Here is a 20,744-nt window from a genome sequence, read left to right on the forward strand (position 1 = left end):
AATTTCATGTCGGGGTTTATTATTGTCTGAAGTTTAAAATCGATAAGTGTAGAACAGTTTGTTTTTAATCCAAAATCACAACTTAACGTGGGACGTTATAAGAAGATAATTTAATGTTCCAATAGACAATAGTTGTCTCGGCAACACAAAATTTTATGCTGTGATTTATTACCGTCTGCAATTTGAAATCGAAATATTATACAGTTTGTTTTTAATCTAAAATCACAAAAAAGGACTATATAAGAAAATAATGTGAAATTGTTATTATGCCATCTTTACAAATATCTTTTTTAATTGTATTGCCTCATACTAGAAAAACATTTACATACACTTGACTACGTTTTAAATATTTTTAGCCACATTGTTAAGGAATGTTTGTTTTATTTATTTAAATATATTATTGCTAAATTAGCAATTCAATGTAATAAATGTCGGGAAATATGGTAACACTAGTTACGTCAAATTGGACAGACATTTATGAAGTAGTAATTATTATTACTCTAACAGATCGACTAATGGCCAAGCCTATTTTTCATTTTTAGTGTTTTTCGCATGTATTTTTTACAAATTTATTAGTTTAATAAGTAATTTTCAATCATGGTTGTCAAAGTTTATATAAGTGGTATTTCTGGTAACAAGGAGGTACGTTTAATATTAGAAAATTCCTGGGGCATTGGGTGCCTTTCGTCTTTTTTATTAAACTGAGTCATATAACTTTTGTTTTCGATTACGTGATATCGCTTACTTACAGGTAAAGAAGAGACAGCAACGCGTATTAATGATTTTAGACTCGAAGAACATTAAATATGAGATCATTGACATAACGGAACCTGGTAGGGAATCGGATAAGGACTTTATGCAAAACAACGCCAAGTCTAACGGAGGCACCGTGAGCGACCCTAATCCGCGGTCCCCGCTGCCTCCGCAGCTTTTTAACGAGGAAGAATACTGCGGGGTGAGTACATAATTACCTAATTTTACTCCACGTATATTCATTACATCAGATAAAATGCAGGTATGTCGGCTGTTACGATTAATGCTCATTTCTGCAAATCTGAATTTATTACATATTTATACAATCGCGAAATGTCAATAAAAAATATTAGGTATTAATGATTATTTTGCAGTGTCGCTAAGATTTAAAAATAAAAATCTCTAATAGGTCTATATTACATATTCAATTTTTAACGCTTTTAATGAATGTTTTGTATTTGAAATAAAATTTATTCACTTTTCATTACATTATACAACCTCTTTTTGATGCACAAGATTAAGATATTTTTTTATAACTGACAGAAATATACATGTACATTTTTTTATTATTAAAATACACATGTTATTTTGGCTTGGTACCTTTTCTACAACAAAAAAAATTACTGATGTTGAATTATAAGACCACACCTTAATGAGAAATACTACAAAATGTTGAAAGAATCATAGAATCAGCTAATACTTTTTAAGTAAAAAAAGAGCATATTTCTTATTTCATTTTGTTTGTCACAGGATTATGACCAATTTGATTTGGCAAATGAAGTTGACACATTAGAGCAGTTCTTAAAATTAGAAGTTCCACCTGAAGAGCCAACACAGACTGAAAAGGTAAGATATATTAAATATTTTCTAAGAAAATGTTCATCAATATAGTAAGAAAAAGCCTTTTGATAATTAGATTATTATGTCATTAATAAATTATTGTTTACTTTCTGTCCCTGTAAATTTTGTACTGCTAGAAGTTACTAGCTCATTGTATCTCAATAGAAAAAATCAAATAATGTAACATATTTCAAAGTGGTGATCACTTGATTCATCAAGGCTAGTATTAGGTGTTAAAGCTTTTTTGCTGACAAATAAGCTGTACATTTACTCCAATAATGCTTTTAATCAATAATCACCACACTTAAGTGATAGATGATTTGATGAAAATATGTTGATTGCCATATTTCAATTTTGCAGAAATGTAACTTATCTATTAAATGACATTTATTAAAGTATTACTTAATAATGTTTGAAGGAAAATGCTGTCAATGGAGATGTTGATGACAGTAAAGACAAGAAGGAACCAAATGAGTCCACACAAATTAGAGAAAAAGAACCATCACCTGTGAAGGAAGATACTACAACAAAACCAGATTCACCAAAACGGGAAGCCACACCAATTAAAGAGGAAGAAAAGGAAACAAGTACCTCAAAACCAAATGATGAAGAGCATAACGAAGCCACAACAGAGTCAACAGTGAAGGAGAGTTTAGATGAAATAGAAAAAACACCAGAGAGACAAAGTTCTATTGATAAAGAGCCATCTCTCACAAGAGCTACTGAAGAAAGTGATAAAAGTTCTCCTAAAAATGAAGAGGCTATAAATGGTGCAGTAAGCTCTCGCGAACAATCTGAAGAGAAGCAGGTGGATGAGAACCAAACAGGTAAAACTGAAAGGAAATTGGATGATCCATCTGTAGCCCTCATTCAGAGTGAACAAGCGGCTGCCGAGTAATGAATAAGTCATGTTGCTGCGCTTCACAGCTCAATCAATATCCTTTAGCTCTAAGCAGGCACTACTCATTCTGTTATTTATATTGCATCATTCACTTCTTTGACATAATTAATCATTGTACATAATACAAAGAAGTACTTGTTGAGAATTAATGTTATGTGGCAATGTACATTCAACTCTATGAATGATGTCTATGAAGTGGCCTATTAACACTAGTGTATTAATCAATTTTTTTATGAAATCGAAAATATGAATTCTATATAACAATTTCATTTTCTACTTAGGCTTTGTATTATTTTAAAGTATTAATATTTATTTAAATATTTTGCAAAATTTTATTGTTAAAGAGCAAGATGAACTTATGTATAAGTCTACAAATAATTTATTTCTTGTATAAGTTAGTTGCTTCTAAGAGTGCTCTATTTTATATATTTATCAAGAACATGACAACTTTTACGTCAATTTTAGTTTTATGTTTGATCTGAGGTGCTGACATTATAGCTCAAAGCAATAACAAGGAGCATTCTTAACAGTCAACTATAATGCTTGTCTTTTTTTGTATTATTTGTCGTTTTTTAATACTATTATTGAAGACAGATTTTTTAACTAATTTTTTCACATGAATTATAATATAAAATGCCATATAATTTTAATTCTTTTATTTTAAATATTGCTTGATAGAGGGATTACATTTAAAGGTGCTATTTCTTTGAATCACATACCTTGCATATAATTAGGCAATAGCTCATTACAGCATTATAAAGGAAGCTACTTGGACAAATATACTTTTATAATATTAAAAGATTTTAGTGTTTGTAGTTAAATATACTATATTTGAAAGAAAATTGCGCTAGTCAGACCGTCATAGTATTTTGCTTTCTTATTGTAAAATTGCTATGAAATCAGATTATTTTTTCTGGTTAGGTTCCACTCAACTTCATGTATTACATTTCATTCGTATTATGGACATTACTACTTTATATACTGTTTTAAATAAGCAAATCTTCGACGTATATAATTTGGGTGAAACAAATTTTTTTATTTTTATTAACTAAAGTTTCTGTATAAAATTTTATTTCTGTTTTTTACCAATTTTATAAGTATTCTCAGATTGTCTTGCTTTTTTTAAGGATTTTTTTGTGTTTCATAGTAACCAGCTATGAAAAGTCAAAATTAAATGTAGGATCGAATTTTTTTTTTACTAAATGTTGCTTGTAAAGAAGTTATATTTATATCACTTTCATTGTCTATTTCTTAATTGGGTATGGACATCGCAAGTAAAAGATAACATGGGTTTAACTAGTACTTACGATACTTTGTGCAGAGTATCATAAATAATACATTCGTACTTTAGATGTGTATAAACTATCATTTTGATTGGATTAAAACAGCAATATAAAATTAACTCATTGGATTTTGCATTTATTTAATACGATTTTCAAATTATGTTGTTTTTAATCTTTTAGTTGAAAATTGGGCATCGACGTCGTAATAATAATAATGCATTTTAAATAAGGTCTTTATACCTAAATTTAACCTATAAATAACTTATAAATTTAACGGAATATTCGGCAGTTTAAAAGAACATGCATGGAGATAAAATAATTTTGATGAGAAAATTGGATTTTTTCTTTTTCCGTAATAACTAAAACAAATCTAAATTTGTGATCTAATGATTTACAATACGAAGCAAAATATCCTAAACTTTAGACTATGAAAAGATTAATAATCGAAATTGCACTCTCCATTACCTAAAATTCATTGGTATAAATTTTTAAATATCACAAACTTATTGGTGGCAGATTTTTATGGTTTTTAAATGTCGGACACATAGTGAGCGTCATACCAATTTTTATTTAAAGAGATTTTTTTACAGTTATGATAAACAGGAATTCGCGCATCCTTGTTGGTTCTACGTGGGATAACAGTCTAGCTGTACAGTTACACACAGCCCTAACTATTCTATGATCACAATGCGCGTATTTTCAGCGATGCCGTTGCTATTCTGCGAAGTACATCATTTTTTTAAAACTGCAATTAGCAATTTACTAATAAAAACATTGCTTGTAGAAAGGATTTGGTTTAGCTGCCAACCAAACTTCGGCTCGATAATCATTTTTTACAGCCTCTACGCTGCTGCATTTGCGCCTCGCGTAGTCTCAAAAAGTAGGCAAAAAACCACATCGACATACCGATACTGCAGTTCCTAGCTATACGCTACGAACCGGAACACGGACGCCTCTCAACTTCACCGTTGCTAAGAAACTGCTACTAAGATTTTCCGCCCTAACGAGTGTATCCGAGGGTCCTTGACGAGCTTAAGAGGAAAAGGCCTCAAGGAATACTTACGTAAGGCGTTCTCACTTGGTAACTACTATAGCCATAAATGTAACAATATTTTTTAATTTCCTACTGTGAAGATTGTTATGAAATTGTTTTACTAGTACGGAATCACATCTCTGTAATAATTTGTTACGATTATAAAGTAGTACCGTCGAAATGATTACGTGAATGGTAAATGGTTAAGTTTGACATGATCATTGACTCTAATAGTTTTTGATCGATCACAAAGTATTCTCTTAACAACTGGTGAAAGTTTAGGATATTGCTTGTTTTCTGGGTCATATAAAATTTACAAATTAAAGTTTAAATTTTTTTTTCATTATTTGATAACGATCTTATGATTAAAAATTAAACGGATGTTTTGTAAGTGCTCTTCGTTGGACTAACTTGTCGCAGGCAAATAAACATTTCCGTTCAAATTTTAAATAAAGGAATCAAATACCTTTTCTGAATATATCTTTTCATTCATCATTCCTCAATGTTTACGAGTTTCTCGAACAGTGCAAACTACCGTTGTTAGCGTTCAATAGTGTAGCAAGTCGTCTTAATAATTAAAAGTTCAATTTAATTATCGTCAAGTTCCAGGGATTCCATTATTGTTAGTTGTATTATGTTAAATTACATATTAAAACGTAAACACGAGTTATTATGTTCATTATTGATTCTTGAAAAGGGTTTTAAAACTACAAATTCTCCGATTTGCAGAAAATTATTTACATTCAGATTTATGACTAGCTTGCTGCGGCGCGTGGGCCGTCGTGGCCCCGGAGCGCTGGCCCGCCTACTTGCTGGCTGGACTCACCACCGTCTACACGCTCACCGCAGACCACGATCTGCCCGCGCTCAGAAGAATACTAAATGACATCTTCACATTTACGTGGCAAAGTATAGAATGAAATGTATCCAAATAAATGAGACTGCCTTAAGCATTAAATGTTTATTTCCACGATTATTTTGAGCAAATAAATTCTCTTAACAATTTATTACATATTTAACTTAACATAAATACGAAATAACAATTTATAAAATCTATAATGGAAATGTAGAAACATTGTTCAGGTATCTAGCTCGCTTGGTCGTACAAATACTGTTATGATGCGCAAACTATAGTAGCCTCTGCATTACGCTACGCAGTTATATAGTTTTCTTGACGGCCGGCGACGGTGGGGGGCTGAAGCTCTGCAGCAGGCCATCTCCGGTCAGGTCCGGTATGTTTCGATGGCGCATTTCGTTGTCCTGGAGCTCCTCCAGCATGGACGCCTGTATGTTTTTGTCGAGCGTGACTAATCGTTGACGGGAATTTTTGTATTCTTCTATCAAGCTCAGATTTCTTTTTATTCCGTCGACCAATCTGACCACAGAGTACTCGCCCATGGCGGCACCTTCCTGCAGCTTCGTGCCGGCTATTTTGGCCATGGATGATGTTTTGACATCAGACACCAGCTGCACCAGCCACTGCCGCAGGTTGTTGAGGATTGTCATGGGTCCTTCGTACTCGTTAGGCACGATGCCATCCACTTCAGACTCGAAGAATGACAGGAGTGGAAACCATATTCTAGTCCTGAAATTTTTTGTACATTTAACCAGAGCCAAAAAATGTAATCAGTAGTTTTAAAACGTGACATAATATAAAACGCTATTCTTTGGCCATGTAAAATATTAATAATAAATTTAACCTTCAAAGATCACTAATCTAGGAAAACAATTGAAATTACACTTGAGGTTGTAGACAGATAATACTTAACGGCTACCATTAGAAGCTGTTTATAAAATGTTCAGTTTGTCCATAAGACCAATTAAATGGTTCTGTGGTGGCATTTTTAGCCACGTAGTAGTATAAGTTGTGATTTTTTTTTGTTAAATTATGTATTACCGCAATAAGAAAAAACATTTGCGTTCTTAAAATAATTCACTACAACGAATTGCTCATAAAGATAACGCTTTACCTTACGCGAACGCGACACAAAATTATTTCATATCGTTTTATATTTACGTCGTGCCCTGCTGACGGTGCACCAACTGCTTCGATGTTATGTAACGGTGAAAGGAAATTATGTAGTTTGTTATTATTTTATTCACGTTTACACCTTTTTAAAAAAAATTAACGTATGCAAGCAAAGCTCGTCATGGCATGTTTAAACAGACTCTTTTTACTTCAAGTATTACTATAATTATAAATATAAATAACTCAAAATTAATATTTTACGTGTTTTAAACCAATTATAAAACCAATTTGTTTAATGAAAATAGAGAGAATGGAAAACATAACCAAATGAATTTTCTACATCTGTCATAAGGTATCGTAATATCGTAGTTGAACAGGATGCAATATCCTATCTCACGATCATATGAAATTGATAGGATGCGAGACACTGAATTAATGCATCCTGTGCACAGGAACACTATGCATTCGATGACGTTAATAGTGCAACTTAGCGCTATTATTATATAGGAATCCCAAAGCCTAAAGTGAGATATCGATTTAGGAATAATTTCTTTTGACCGTTACATGTAGACTGTTATACGTTTAGATCGGGAAAAAGCAACACGCACCCCGCAAACATTTCTTCGCCGATCAGTGTATTGTTATAAAATATAATTTTAATAAAATGCTAGGGTATACTTAACAAAAACAGTTTGTTTGCAACGAGTTACTCACTTATCGGCGACTTGTTCAAACATGAAACAAGAACAAGCCGCGTCCGCGCAATTTTTTGGCATTAATTTTACCAATTGATGGTATATAAAATCTTTCCTTTCTTTAAATTTTTGGAACTAAAAACGCACTAGAACATTCCTTTTCAACCTTTTTGTGCCATGCACCTACTTTTTTTGTATTTTTTATTATGTAACATACCTAATTTTGACATAAAGCGAAAGGGTTAAGCTCATGCCGAGTTCACTTTCGAATTGCTCCTCCGTGGGGCGTGGGTCCCACGTTTTGAAACACTGCTCTTGAAGACCGATTTCGTATGTCTTTTGTACCACTTTTTCTCACATACCTGTTATGTGTAACACCTACTGTTCACGGGACCGTGAATTCCCTTGCACATACATATACATATCATAGATTAATAATAAGTATAATCTTTTGTTTCAACTCGTAAAGTACTATCGTAAATTACATGTCGATCAATATTTTATGATCTATTGTACAAAACGCATTGTACGTAACGCCGCAACATTATTCTTAACAGTTAAATATTTGTACGGTGAGTTCACGTTAGATTTTTCTTCTAATGGTATTTTTACGCATGCATGCACCAACTATAATCAAAGTGAAAAATTCTGAGAATTTGTGTAATTTTTACGATCTTTGGATATTATAAGGAGGAATTATATCAAAGATAATCATATTTACTCGAATAATCTAAACTTTAGACCACCAAATTATTAGACAGGAATCGAAGTATGTTATTAACAAACACACAACGGGAAAATAATAATCAGTGACGCAAATATCTCCTAATAAAGATAGTTATTATTCAGCAAATGATACAAAATGTATATCGACGTTATATTTCTTTACTAAGAAGCAATGATACTAGAAAGCCAATCATTTAATATTATATGACAATTTGAGCCCAGCAGTATGGTACTGTACTGTATGCCTTTTGACTATACAATGACTTTATACAAGTAAAAGAAAATAATTTTTATTGAAATAATTAATTTTATTGAAATTAAAGAGGTCTTTAACCTCTTTAATTTCATGGTCGATTTTCAGATGTTTAGCTTAATGTAAATATTGCTAGGAGACACACCGATGTCGGTAAGTGATTTTAATTTCCGCCTATATTTAATAATAAACCTATAACTTAATTCTTATTCTCCAAAACAGGGTCAACTTTTACGCCGACCTTCCGTTTATTGATGTTTACTAATCGAGTATACGCAGCAATGGGTCGTTAAATATGAATTTGCGTCTATAGTTTATGGAAGCAAAACAAACTAAATTAATTACATATACTATAGATAATACCGCTATTAATATAATTTACCAAAAGTACCCGTTGGCTTACTAAGGAAAGCTTTTAGTATCCTGTGTATTCTGTTATTTTATGTTTTTTTGTGAGTAACTCGTTAAAACCGCCTGCCTAAACTTATTAGCTTTAATATTTAATGGAATCAAGCGTTATTTTGCGGAAGTCCATCCTAAGTATGAAAAGGACCAATATTTAGCCAACATGTGCGGAAGTGGCTAAATATTAGTCCTTTTCTTACTTCTTAGCTATATATAGCAAAACGTCTAAACGTTGCGTCTAATATTATATATAATAAATAAATATAATGCGCCGCAACCGTTATAAGAGTGATAAGATTCCACACAAAACAACTTGTGTAATCTATTTTTTCGAATGTACACTTTATTTTTCTAAACATCGATGTATTAGGAAGCAAAAATAACGATACATGTATGTCCTCGATATTCGAAGTAATTACACGATTTTTTTTCTCAAAGGTTCCCAAAGTGGTCTAGGTGATCCCGAGAATCTACCGGGGCCTCGACGGAGATCTATGTTAGCTTAACATAAAAACTGGAGAGTTCGCAGTTAGTAAGCGGATTGGTCTTCGAACATTTATTGGCTTAACTTCAACTATTAACGTAGACACATATCTTAAGAAACTCAGCAACTGTTACTAGTAAAAGCCTGGAAATTCCCGTAAAGCAAATTTCCATAGATATTTTATCTTCAAATATTTTGTCATGTTTTGGAAATATGGTAGAAATATAGCTGCAGAGAATCCATTAGAACGAGCAACATTTTTTTAAGGTGTTCTATTAAAAAATACAGCCTGGAAAAAGCTTCTGCTTTATGCAAAATGCTATTGGATAATCTAAACACTAAATAACTCACTGCAAATAATATAAGGTAAGCGACAGTGTTAAGGTTGCAACCTAGCAGACATTATGTTCAATATTTGAATGATCGCGGAGGATTCTTTGATAAATTTTTAATTAGATGTATATGTATATATATTTCGAAACCCAGTCGCGTTTGTTTTAAAACGCCTTTGCTAATGAAATTATTATGTTTGTTTCATAGAGCGACTGAAGCGGTTTTGTATTTAAAAAGCCTGAGTAGAACGTATTACTCATCATGAGGCGTTGTCTGTCTTAGTGTCTGTGTATCTGTCCACACGCGTCCAAATTGATAAGTAGTTTTTAACTATATAGATTCAAACGTACGGGACATTAACCCAACAAAAGTAATCTTTTTAGCTTTGTTTAATTAAACTTAGTCACGATATAACGTGACTCGGCTGAAATTGTCTGATATGACTAGAGAGCTACACCTAGAAAATCATGTGTTTAAAAATAAATATTATTAATACTGTAAGGTTGTATGAGGATTATTTTTCCGACTTTTTCAAGTTATGCGGTTTCTACTTCATCCAAAAGGCTTGTTCACGAAGCCGAACGTTCGAAGTTCACTCCATTTGTTACGCGAACACATAACGTTTATGGATGTAAAGGACTGCTGCATCTACCTTAAATTTTCACATCTAGGTCAGTGGTTTGTTTTTAGAGTGAGCTTTTGCAACTCGGGTTTCCCTACATTGCAAAAGCTCACTACAAGCAAGAGCTACACAGAACGAAAATGAAGTTTGTGAAACTCCATTGCCTCTACCGCAAATATATATTGCAGAAATAGTCTTCTGATGATGAAGATGACTTGGAACCACTTCGCAAACGGTGTAAACCCTTACCAAATACCGATAATAATTAAAAATTGTAAAACAAGAATAATCTTCAATAAAATAAAATGAATGTTTTCCATGAATTAGGTTTGTATAAAAAAACCTAATTCAATTTATTTTATTTCAAGCTCATATTTTAAGCTTTTATAAGAATCTTTTAAGCATTCGAAGTAATTCATTAAGCAATCTACCTCTTTTAATTTCTGCAAACTTTTTGGTACGATTTTAAGTAAATTTTAACTCTTATTTTGTTTATTTCGATTTTATAAAATACGGAACGTATTCCTACTTTTTCCAGACAAGTAGTCTTTTTTAATGCGAATTTATTATATGCGCTTTTCTGCAGAACGGATTTACCGCATCAAACGAGATTTCACAGTATTTAATTTTTAAACAAAGTCGTTTACAACTAATCTAACTTAGATTGGTAATAATTTTCAATGCAAGTTTTTAATTTTCTCTAAAAAAGGCCAATGCAGCACGAATTACTTATTTATTGTCTGTTGTTTGACATTTATTTATGGGACCCTCAATATATTATCTGTTTATTCGAAGAGCTTACATATTACAAAAATATATAGTTAAATTTACGTCAATTTTGATCCGTAAAGATTTTGAAGCAGTAAGTAGAAACATGGAGTCTATACCTGGAAGAGTCATTCTGCATTAGGGCCTGATTATTGGACAGCGTGTGATAGTAGAGAAAAAGTCGCGACGTGATGTAGAAGGCGATAAACACGTCGATAGAGTAATGCTCGTGCGCCGCCAGGATGAAGAAGATGCCAAACATGTTCATCACCCACGTGAGGATGTGCAGCAGGTAAAGGCTGCGCGAAGTATCTGCAACAACAATAAATCTCTAAAAGACCAAAAAAAGACAAATGGAATGTTGGCTTTCTGAAGAGTTTGTTTAGGTATAATCCATGGAATTGCAAACTGGTTGATCGACCTCTTGAGGTCAAAATTGGTTTCTTACGGGTCAATATAAAACGAAAACAGATTTCGGGGTCAAGGAGCTCTAAAAATGAACTCCCTACTAATCAAGACCAATTACACGAACTTGGTAGTGTTAACATAATTTGATTAAAATAGATAGACAATTAATAATACTTATTTTAAGGCCGAGATCTGGGCACATTCTTTGGGAAGGTTGCTAAAACAGGACTTTTGTAATAGTAGTTTGTGTCGAAAAAATGTGAATCATGTGTTGATGGAATGTGCCAAGAATCGAAGAGAGAATTACTGTCGATCTGTTCTGTCGGAACAAAGTCGGAAGAGGCTTAATTATTTTGCAGATTGGCGCCTAGCCTCCATTATAATTGTTTAATGGTGTGATGGCGAATGTTTATGACAGTTACAACGAGGTTGACAAGTCCAAACATGTATAAAACCCTAAGCAAAAATTAAGGATTATAAAAAACCTAGTTAAGGTCGCGGGACGTAGCAGGATGCAGACAGCGCATAGCTGGTCATTGTTCCGATCTTTGGGGAATTCCTGTACCTTGTAGCGGGCGTCTATCCGCGAACATGACGATAACATGAACATAAACTTAGATGCAAGTTATGTTACGTGTACCATTCTTATAAAAATTACCAACATTTTAGAAGAACACAAACACGGAGATTTAAAGTTGTCGCCTACTAATTGATTCACCCATCACTTAGCATTTTTTTATCTTTACAAATTTAATGATTTTTTTTTTCGAAATGATGATTTTCTTAAGTATTTTTATGTATATAATCCATTACTGTTGAAATTTATTACGTAATATGTTGTGGTAAAATTTGAAGAGATAATTCACGTAGCCTTCAGATTGGGAATATTAATAGAAGAAAAACTAATGATAGGATTAGATTCTAGTTAGAAGATATTCCTGGATAAACGAAACAAGCCATCTTATATCTTAAAGGTGTATATTCGCTATAGTATATTCGCCACCACTATCTTCCTGTCTTATTTTAGTTTCTTTTCAGGATAAAAAGGACTAGTAGGCGTTAGCAATTGTAAATGAACTAAAAATATATGAAGATGCAGATATTTAATTAAAGATAATACTAGCGGCCAATGTGCCAACTGTGCCTATGTCAATTTATATACTTATATTTATTTTAATCGTTGTCTTTTCGGGTGACCAAATGTGCAGTCTTAATCTTTTTGTTTTGTGTTTTCCGATGTACTTGCCGTCGATATCTCATAAACTCACCGAGTCAGTGGAAAAACAGTGGAAAAACGAATCTCATAAAATAGAATTTTAAGTAAGAAATGGACCAATATATAGCTACTTCTGCCATGCATAAATGCTGCTAAATGCATTTATCAGCATTTATCAGCGGGCTGGTGGGCGGTGCACTTTATTGCACGACTACTGCTGCATGGCGGAAGTAGCTATATATTGATCCTTTTCCTACTTAGGATGAACTTCCGCAAAATAACGCCTGAATCCATTAAATAAATAGAATTTTCTAAAAACACACATGCACAGTATAAACGGCAGGATGCCTTCAAATGCAAACTTAGGCCGCTTTTGTTAACTAATCAGATAAGTTTTACATTTTTTCATATTAATTTATTCGACGAATATAATGTAAACGAGAAATGTACAGTACTTTAAAATCGCAGGAAGCATTTTGCATTGTTATGAGATCATATCGTTTACAGTTGAGACAAACGACACGACCATTGTTACGCCCTACGTCATAAAACAAAAATAGCGTGTATTTATTTTTAAACTAAGACATACACGACGTTTTTGTTTACAAAGTTAAACGTGATGTCTGCGTAACGACAGATGCTCTCAAATTCACAGTTATAAAGTATATTAGTTTTTCGCGAGAAAATTTCTTAACCTACTTTTTTTAAACGGCTTTTTTTAGCGTTGTACAAATCACACTTAATATTTTCTTAATCTCACACGAAGGTTTTTGTACTAATCTTAAGCTTAACGGCCATGAAAGAAAATGGCATAGCGAAGTCTTATAGCTTGTATACAAGATCGTTATGCCAGACATACACTTTAGTCGTGGAAAATAGCGCCCATGTGTGATGCCTCAATTCGCTGAAAACAGGAGTGTCTTAGGTGAAATTCAAACTTTTCTAGAAAAAGGAGGAAATCTTTCGCATATTTTCTCATAAATCTTTAAGAGAATTATAGGACGATAGCACGAAGGATTGTCAGCGAGCTTGAGGAGCACTATGACCTCCGCTTTCTTCGACTGTCTTAGGAAACATCCGTTGATCATAACCGCGTTCAAGATAAGAATCTAATTGTGAATGATATAAGTCGGATGGAGTTGGGTCAACTTATTGGTTACGTTATCGGAACCCGGAGCTTTGCGCGGGTGCAAATTGCGGGTGACACCCCGTACTTCGTCGCACGCGACGACTCTATCTCATCTGTAAGGAACTCCCAGGAGCACTTTCCTAATTCCCTACAAATTGAACTGAAATTGAGATAGTTTTTAGAAATCTTTTTTTTTAATCGAGGAGCAATACTAATTAAACATTACCAAGCAATATGCTAAAAACAAAAGACGAAAAAGTTAATACCGATTCCGCTTATTATTTTTTTCATACTTTCGTTAAGATGCGAAGGAGGTTTAAACACACAAATATATAATTACAATATTATTAAAGCAATGAGGTTTTCCAAACAGAAGACTTATTTTGAACAATGTTTACCACATTGTTTATAGGAAAATAAAATGATAATCATATATTATTTATATTAATAGAGATCTAAAGGGCACAAAGTGCAAACATTTGTGACGCACCGTCGTAAATCGGTTTTGAGGCGACTGTGCGACGGAAAATATAGGTTGTTCTTCTAACAATGTCACATCAGGGCTGACGCACGTCAGTATAATAAATCGTTATTGATAAACAAAATGCGAAACTCTTTGTATTGTATACGTAATTGATGATTTGGACATCTAGATTACACGAAGCCATCGCAGTGTCCATTAAAACATTTCAGTTACCTTGGTTAAATTATTGGATCTATTTTATATATGTAGTGTACTGATTAATTATGCTCTTATTGAACCAATATGCTAAAAAACCTTTGGAAGATTTCTAGTTTATTTAAATTTGTCAAAAAAAATCAACAAACAACGAACATCAGATTTACCACATCAGTCAAAATTATATTTAACTTTTTGTTGAAAATATATAACGAAACTTGGCATTTATCGAGGCCTGTGAAAAGACTAGTGTATCAGTTTTTCTTCTATCTTACAGATTTATGTATATGTAACAGAAGTAGCCATTTGGATTTTATGTAGATGGGTGATTAGTGACAATATATAATACAACTTCAGCAACAATATTTCAGTTAACTCTTCAAAATTTCATATAAACAAGAATTCGCATTCCAAAATCGAGATCACTCAAACAATACGTAAATGGCGGGTGTCAGATTGCTACAGCGATAAATTAAAATACAGTGTCAAGTTGCAAAGTCTATAAAAAAAGTGTCTGGAATATTATTTATGATATTCCAGGCGCTTATTTACTTATTTATTACATATTACTACTTGTTAGAGGCAGAAATCTATTGTCCAGATGCATTTTCACCTATAGTTACTTGTGACAAGAAATAGGAGACAGGCGAATTCAAAAAGTTACTAATATAGTCCCTTCCACGCATGTTTTTCGATACAAGTGTTCTGTATAACAAGCCAGCACATCTTTAGTTAAATATATATCTGTTTTCGAAAACCCGGTGTCTCATAATAGTTGATTAAACCAAAATAATCGTAGAAAACAAAAAACTCATTAAATATTAATAAAACTTGTAGAGACGCGCGCCACTGGCAGCCCCGAAGATTCCTAATAAATTATCGACAGTACAGAAATACTATTGAGATAATGCCGCGTAAATATTAAACAAACTACGCAACATAATTTGCTTCCTTTTTACTTATCTATCGTTGTGTTCAGTATTTTAGATAACAAACGATGTTTAGCAAGTACACTAGGCTGAAATTTCCATAACAAAACAAGATTATATTTTTTTTCCATTATTTACAAATACAATGTAAAAACTAGCTTTGATTTCTGTTGTCAGACAATGAATGTTTAAACATAAATAAATCAATAATTTATTAGTAGATGTATTATTTCTTATTATTAAAGTATTTATACAATCATATTTTATATTTTAATGATCAAACTACAAAATATTGCAAAATTTATCACTAAAAGTATTTATCATTTAAATATCATAATATTAGTGACGGAATCATCATCATGATCATCATCATCATGTCTGCCAATAGAAGTCAGCCCACTGACCAACCTTGACTATGTCGTCTATCCACCCAGTGCCCCCAACTACCTAACATACCCGTCTCGTTGACAAAACATAATTTCTATTAAGAGAAACGAAAATTTGTAATGAAAGTGAATAAAAAAATAACACAAATTACAACATATATTACTATGTCAGCCTGATACGCATCAAAGTACATTTTCTTCTCTTTCGAAACAAAATCACGATATGTAAAATTCTCATCGAAAAAATATTTTTTTAGATACGTGACTGGTTTAAAATGCGCTCATTACAATGTGATGAAAAACAAAATTTAACTTTGTATTAAGTAGCGGAAATTATTCTTAATTACCAAATAAATTATCTTGTAGATTTATGTGGTGGACAACATATGAAAATATAAAATATGAAATTTTATAATAATATTCAAATAATCAACCTTATCATATATGTCTGTCACTCTGTTTGCCCCTTGACGTTTATTTCTTCACATAGCGCGAAAGGCGCAACGCCTAAACCACTATGCAGGAATTGTGCTCAACTGTTCCGTCAGGAACGTTAGCTAGAGTCCTTACACTATTTCTCCAGATTAGAAGATCCCCAAGCTTGAGTCGCTTCAGTGAACGCTTCTTGACTAGACGCAAGGGTCCATTAGGATGCTGCGTTTGGGCTATATATCTATTCGAGTTTAGCAACTCTATTAGCCAGTGAATGACAGCGCCGAACCTCGGCTCAGATGGGTGTTATAATCACCAATTGCAAAAGCGTTAGTGTCAGGAAGTATTTGTAGAAGCTCCCACGACGCTTCATACACGAGAGATAGTGAAGAATCTGCCTGATGCCAGTACGCATGTTTGTGATCTGGTTGCGGATGTTTAATTCTAGCTAACCAGTTGAACCTGTTACCTACATTTCAGTTGCCGCATCGCCTGGGAGGTCGAATAAAAATCTCAATCTCCGGAGAGCGCTTCGCTTGAATTACTTTAAATGGGGCGTATCGTAGGGTTTGCGTATAACATTATCGTGCGCGTTACTGTCATCTGGTGTATTTAGTTGGCAAGAGACATTTTACTATTTTTATTAATTAGGAGAATGTGAAAACAATAAATTCAGCTTCAGTCCACAAGTGAAGCTGAATTTATTGTCAAAGACGACACCTTAATGTCCTACTTTGTCAACCTATGGCACCAGGCAGTTCATGAGAGAAATTGGTGTAAATGGTGAATTATCTTACGAGGCAAGAAGAGTGTCACACTTCGAGGGATTGATTTTGATATTCCATATCCGAAAGCAAAGTCCTAAGGCGATAGTTTTTATTGGAAGGCGTCGAATTTTACGATAATGGTAGGAGTCGAAAAGGATGCGAATGTGAGGAGCATACTCCCTGGACACGATTCCTAGTTTTCGTCGCTAATAAAGTCCCCTATTATGCAAACCAGACGACCTGACATGCCGTTCTTATACAGTATACGTGTATAATATGCCAAACTTTGTCAAAAGCTTTGGTCACGTCAAGAAAGATGGTTCCAGTGTGATGAGGATAAGAAATTCTTTGGCCTAATTGAAATTCCTAATGCAAGCTAAAATGCAAACTCATATAAAACGTTAATTTTCCTAAAGGCTTGGAGACAACGTATGATTCGGTATAATGCGTGATTAGTCATCGTCTCCATGTCACCGTGTTACTCTATCAGTGATGTAATTCACTGGAGGAACGGGACCGAGAGAAGTGCTTTAGCTAATCTTTCTCTTGACAACATTTTTCTTTGTGTGTTGGGCCGGGTAGGCTAACAGATTGCTTAAAAACACTGTACTTATGGGCTTTCGGCTAGGAATACGGCTTTATCTTCGCGCAGCAATATTGGAATCAGTTTAGGATGTAACAGAATTGGCATGGAAGGGTATGCATCTCCTTGGCGAAATTTCAGTAGCTTCAAGAAAGCCAAGTGGGAATGTCTCCGAATCTTGACTAGATCGAATCCTATTGTCTTATTAAGATCATCTTTAGTAAACTTGAAGAGGGCATTAACCTTACTTTTTGTGTGGTAAGCGGCAAATGAAAAAAAATACGACCTAAAATAGAAACGTCAAAATAACCCTTGTATGAGTCACTGGTTAGATAACCTAACTAAACTGTCATACATAATGAATTTGCAATGATGATTTGATGAAGGCTTGTGTTAGCACAATTGAAACAAGGAACTTTCTAGCTATTTACCTACTTGAAAAAACCATGTATATCTTTTATATTTCATTCAATATAATTCTTTTCCTTTAATGTTCTCTAGAATTAATTAAAGTACCTATAGATTCGTGTTATTAGGGGTTATTTGCGATTTTAAATAAATCAAAGTAATTTTAAATTCCTTCTTTTAACAATCTAAGACATTAATTATACAATATTTAAATTCCTAAAGCTTTACTCGTTCCATTAATTAGAATTAGAAATATGTATTCACTGCATGCTTTAATTCTGAAATGAATATGTCTTCTTGGAAAGTTAAAAAAAAATTTAACTTGGGATGAATAAATCTGGAGATAAACAGTATTTTATTCAAAGAGTAATCAATTCATGTCAATACTAATCATGTACACTAATGTGTATAATAAAAAAAGGTGACAATACCTTAAAAATCTTTTCCTGTAATTCAAAAATTACATCTCTAAAATCTTTTAAATACAAAATGATTAGGAATACTCACATTCGGTGATGAAGAAATTCAGCAAAGTTAATGCTACAGTATGCCCTGAAAACATATAGTCACCACAAGTGCGTACACCTCGCACTGACATTCCTGCACCACTCCAGATGTCATAAGCCTGCCTGAGCCTTCGTCCCCACACAGTCAGATCATCCGCAGGTGGGTAGAACCGGGGCTCACACTTTAAGTGGGAGCCAGGCACAGACAGCGAAGTTATGAGCATTGTAAAGCATCGCAGCAAAAATACAGTTCCAGCCAATGCAAAGAACCGCCTCAGTATTATAAACCTAATGGGAGAAATATAAACCAATCATGTATGCTATTTCAACCTAAATTAAATATTTTATACATTATAACTAGAATACATATCATGCTAAAACACTTCATTTATAACATTTTTGTAAAATACTCTTTTGTTATTATTGTCTTTATTGTAATTATTAACAATAATAAATTAGCTTCAGTTTATAGTAGTATGAGAGAGTTAAGGGAGTTGGTCTTATGCTTTACAGTTAGCACATTACACTGCACTATAAAGTTAGAAAGTGACCAATTTGAACTATTGTATGAAGTCTTATCAGCCCAGTAATTTCTCATGAGGCTTATTTGAATATTTTCTATATTTGTGTAAGCCCAATGAGAAAATATTAATTTAATTATGTACTTTGTATCATGTAATAAAATTAAATTAATACTCATAATTTATTACTAAATTGCAAAATTAATGCATTCAAAGCCTTAGTTAATAAAAACAAAACAATATTATTCCAGATCTATTTTACCTAAATATTATTAATGAAGTTTATGCAGAAAGAAAAGTAGTCATTTAAACACACCTGAACCAAAACATCAATAGTTTTGCCTTTTCTTGCTATATATATATGTGTGTATATATATATATATATATATATATATATATATATATATATATATAAGAAATGATTAATGCAGGGGGCAATGTACATGTACACTGTGCATTAGCAGATTTAGCATAAAGTAGGCAGATGGCTGGACAAGGAAATTGAATTCTTATACAATGTTCATTCTTTAGCCAATGGTTCAAAAATCTAATATTGTTCTCAAATTTCAGAGAATAAATAAAGGAAGCGCATTATTAAATAAATATGGAAAAACTACTTGTGATAATAAATCAACTGTTGTACAAAAAACTAGCATACTGACCTATGCCTATGGAAGAAAAGCACAACCACCCATATGGCCATTAAGAGAGATCCAGTGATCTCGCACATATCAAAAGCCCATGGTATATGAGGTACATTATCCAGAAAAAGATCTGGCAGTGGAGGATATTTTTTCATATCTGGCACCTTATCATGCACTATCACCATGACCACAGCAGTAACCCACGTCACTAAAAAAACATATCCTGTAAAAAACAACCACTGCTTTTAAACTACTGATGACATTGTTTATATCTTTTAACAACATGATGTAATCACAACCAAATCTCATTTCTTTTGATTAATACAAGAAAATACATACCAAGAGCAATGCAAGTCTTCCATACTTCTGGTTTTAATTTAGAAGCTTTTACATCAGGGGTAAAGTTTGATATACAATCTGAATTTCTCCCAAAAGCAAGTTCATTTTGTAATTGATTATGTAGATTGTAACTTAGATGTGACAAATTGGTGCCAAGGAAATTAATATTAGTAGCAGGGTTAATAAAAACAGGATCATCGCAGAGGCCAAGCTCAAACATAGCTGCACGATTTTTCCTTTGCAATCTTTTCACTAACAAAATAAATCTCTTCCTTTCACCAAGTTTAAGTTGATCAAATGGAAATTCGTAAAAATCACGATCCACAAATGACAAAAGGCATTGTCCGTCGATGTCCTGTGATCTACATATGTCAATAATATTTTTGGAAATTTTATCTCTTTGTAATAAATCTAAAACTTCTTTGTTATTCCATTTCATAATGTCTACTTCCATAATTACGCACACCCGTAGATTTACAAACTATATTTATTATCTAATATTTAGTAACACATCTCTTAAAACGGAATTATATTACAGCCAAGCCTATATGTAAAAATGAATTGATTGAAATTGGTCCGAAACATTGTTTATAAGGTGTCACAGAATTTAATTTAGCACACTGACAAAAGTACTGAGACTAAGAGACATTTAAGACAATGATTCGAGCGGTACAGCGAAAACAGCTGTTTTAAGAAAATTTTACTATTACAGTATCAACTTAGTTTACGCGA

General features: G+C 32.9%; 2 protein-coding genes across 2 annotated transcripts; one reads left to right on the forward strand and one right to left on the reverse strand.

Annotated features, from left to right (window-relative positions):
* The first annotated feature begins 481 nt into the window (after positions 1-481).
* Positions 482-3,959, forward strand: Sh3beta (SH3 domain binding glutamate rich protein Sh3beta). The gene is made up of 4 exons (XM_068774277.1): positions 482-642; positions 752-955; positions 1,504-1,599; positions 2,012-3,959. The coding sequence occupies exons 1-4, from the start codon at positions 598-600 to the stop codon at positions 2,489-2,491; spliced, it is 825 nt and encodes a 274-aa protein (XP_068630378.1). The 5' UTR covers positions 482-597; the 3' UTR covers positions 2,492-3,959.
* Positions 3,960-5,759: 1,800 nt separating this feature from the next.
* Positions 5,760-20,744, reverse strand: LOC137930939 (sphingomyelin synthase-related protein 1-like). Its single transcript, XM_068774306.1, has 5 exons — positions 20,013-20,744; positions 19,692-19,896; positions 18,510-18,796; positions 11,185-11,377; positions 5,760-6,395 (listed from the first exon to the last, which is right to left on the reverse strand). Exons 1-5 carry the CDS (start codon positions 20,464-20,466, stop codon positions 5,969-5,971), a joined length of 1,566 nt encoding a protein of 521 aa, XP_068630407.1. The 5' UTR covers positions 20,467-20,744; the 3' UTR covers positions 5,760-5,968.

The sequence above is a fragment of the Battus philenor genome, unplaced genomic scaffold (genome assembly GCF_028537555.1).
Source record: "Battus philenor isolate CCGP_79_NKW_IND1 unplaced genomic scaffold, ilBatPhil1.0.hap1 SCAF_7, whole genome shotgun sequence".
Lineage (NCBI taxonomy): Eukaryota > Metazoa > Arthropoda > Insecta > Lepidoptera > Papilionidae > Battus > Battus philenor.

Coding starts and splice junctions, on each gene's coding strand:
- Sh3beta (XM_068774277.1), top strand. CDS start 598: ATGGTTGTCAAAGTTTATATAAGTGGTATTTCTGGTAACAAGGAG. Junction 643..751: donor GTATTTCTGGTAACAAGGAG/GTACGTTTAATA, acceptor GCTTACTTACAG/GTAAAGAAGAGACAGCAACG. Junction 956..1,503: donor ACGAGGAAGAATACTGCGGG/GTGAGTACATAA, acceptor TGTTTGTCACAG/GATTATGACCAATTTGATTT.
- LOC137930939 (XM_068774306.1), bottom strand. CDS start 20,466: ATGGAAGTAGACATTATGAAATGGAATAACAAAGAAGTTTTAGATTTA. Junction 19,897..20,012: donor GAAGACTTGCATTGCTCTTG/GTATGTATTTTC, acceptor TGTTTTTTACAG/GATATGTTTTTTTAGTGACG. Junction 6,396..11,184: donor ATGCAGAATGACTCTTCCAG/GTATAGACTCCA, acceptor AAAAAATTTCAG/GACTAGAATATGGTTTCCAC.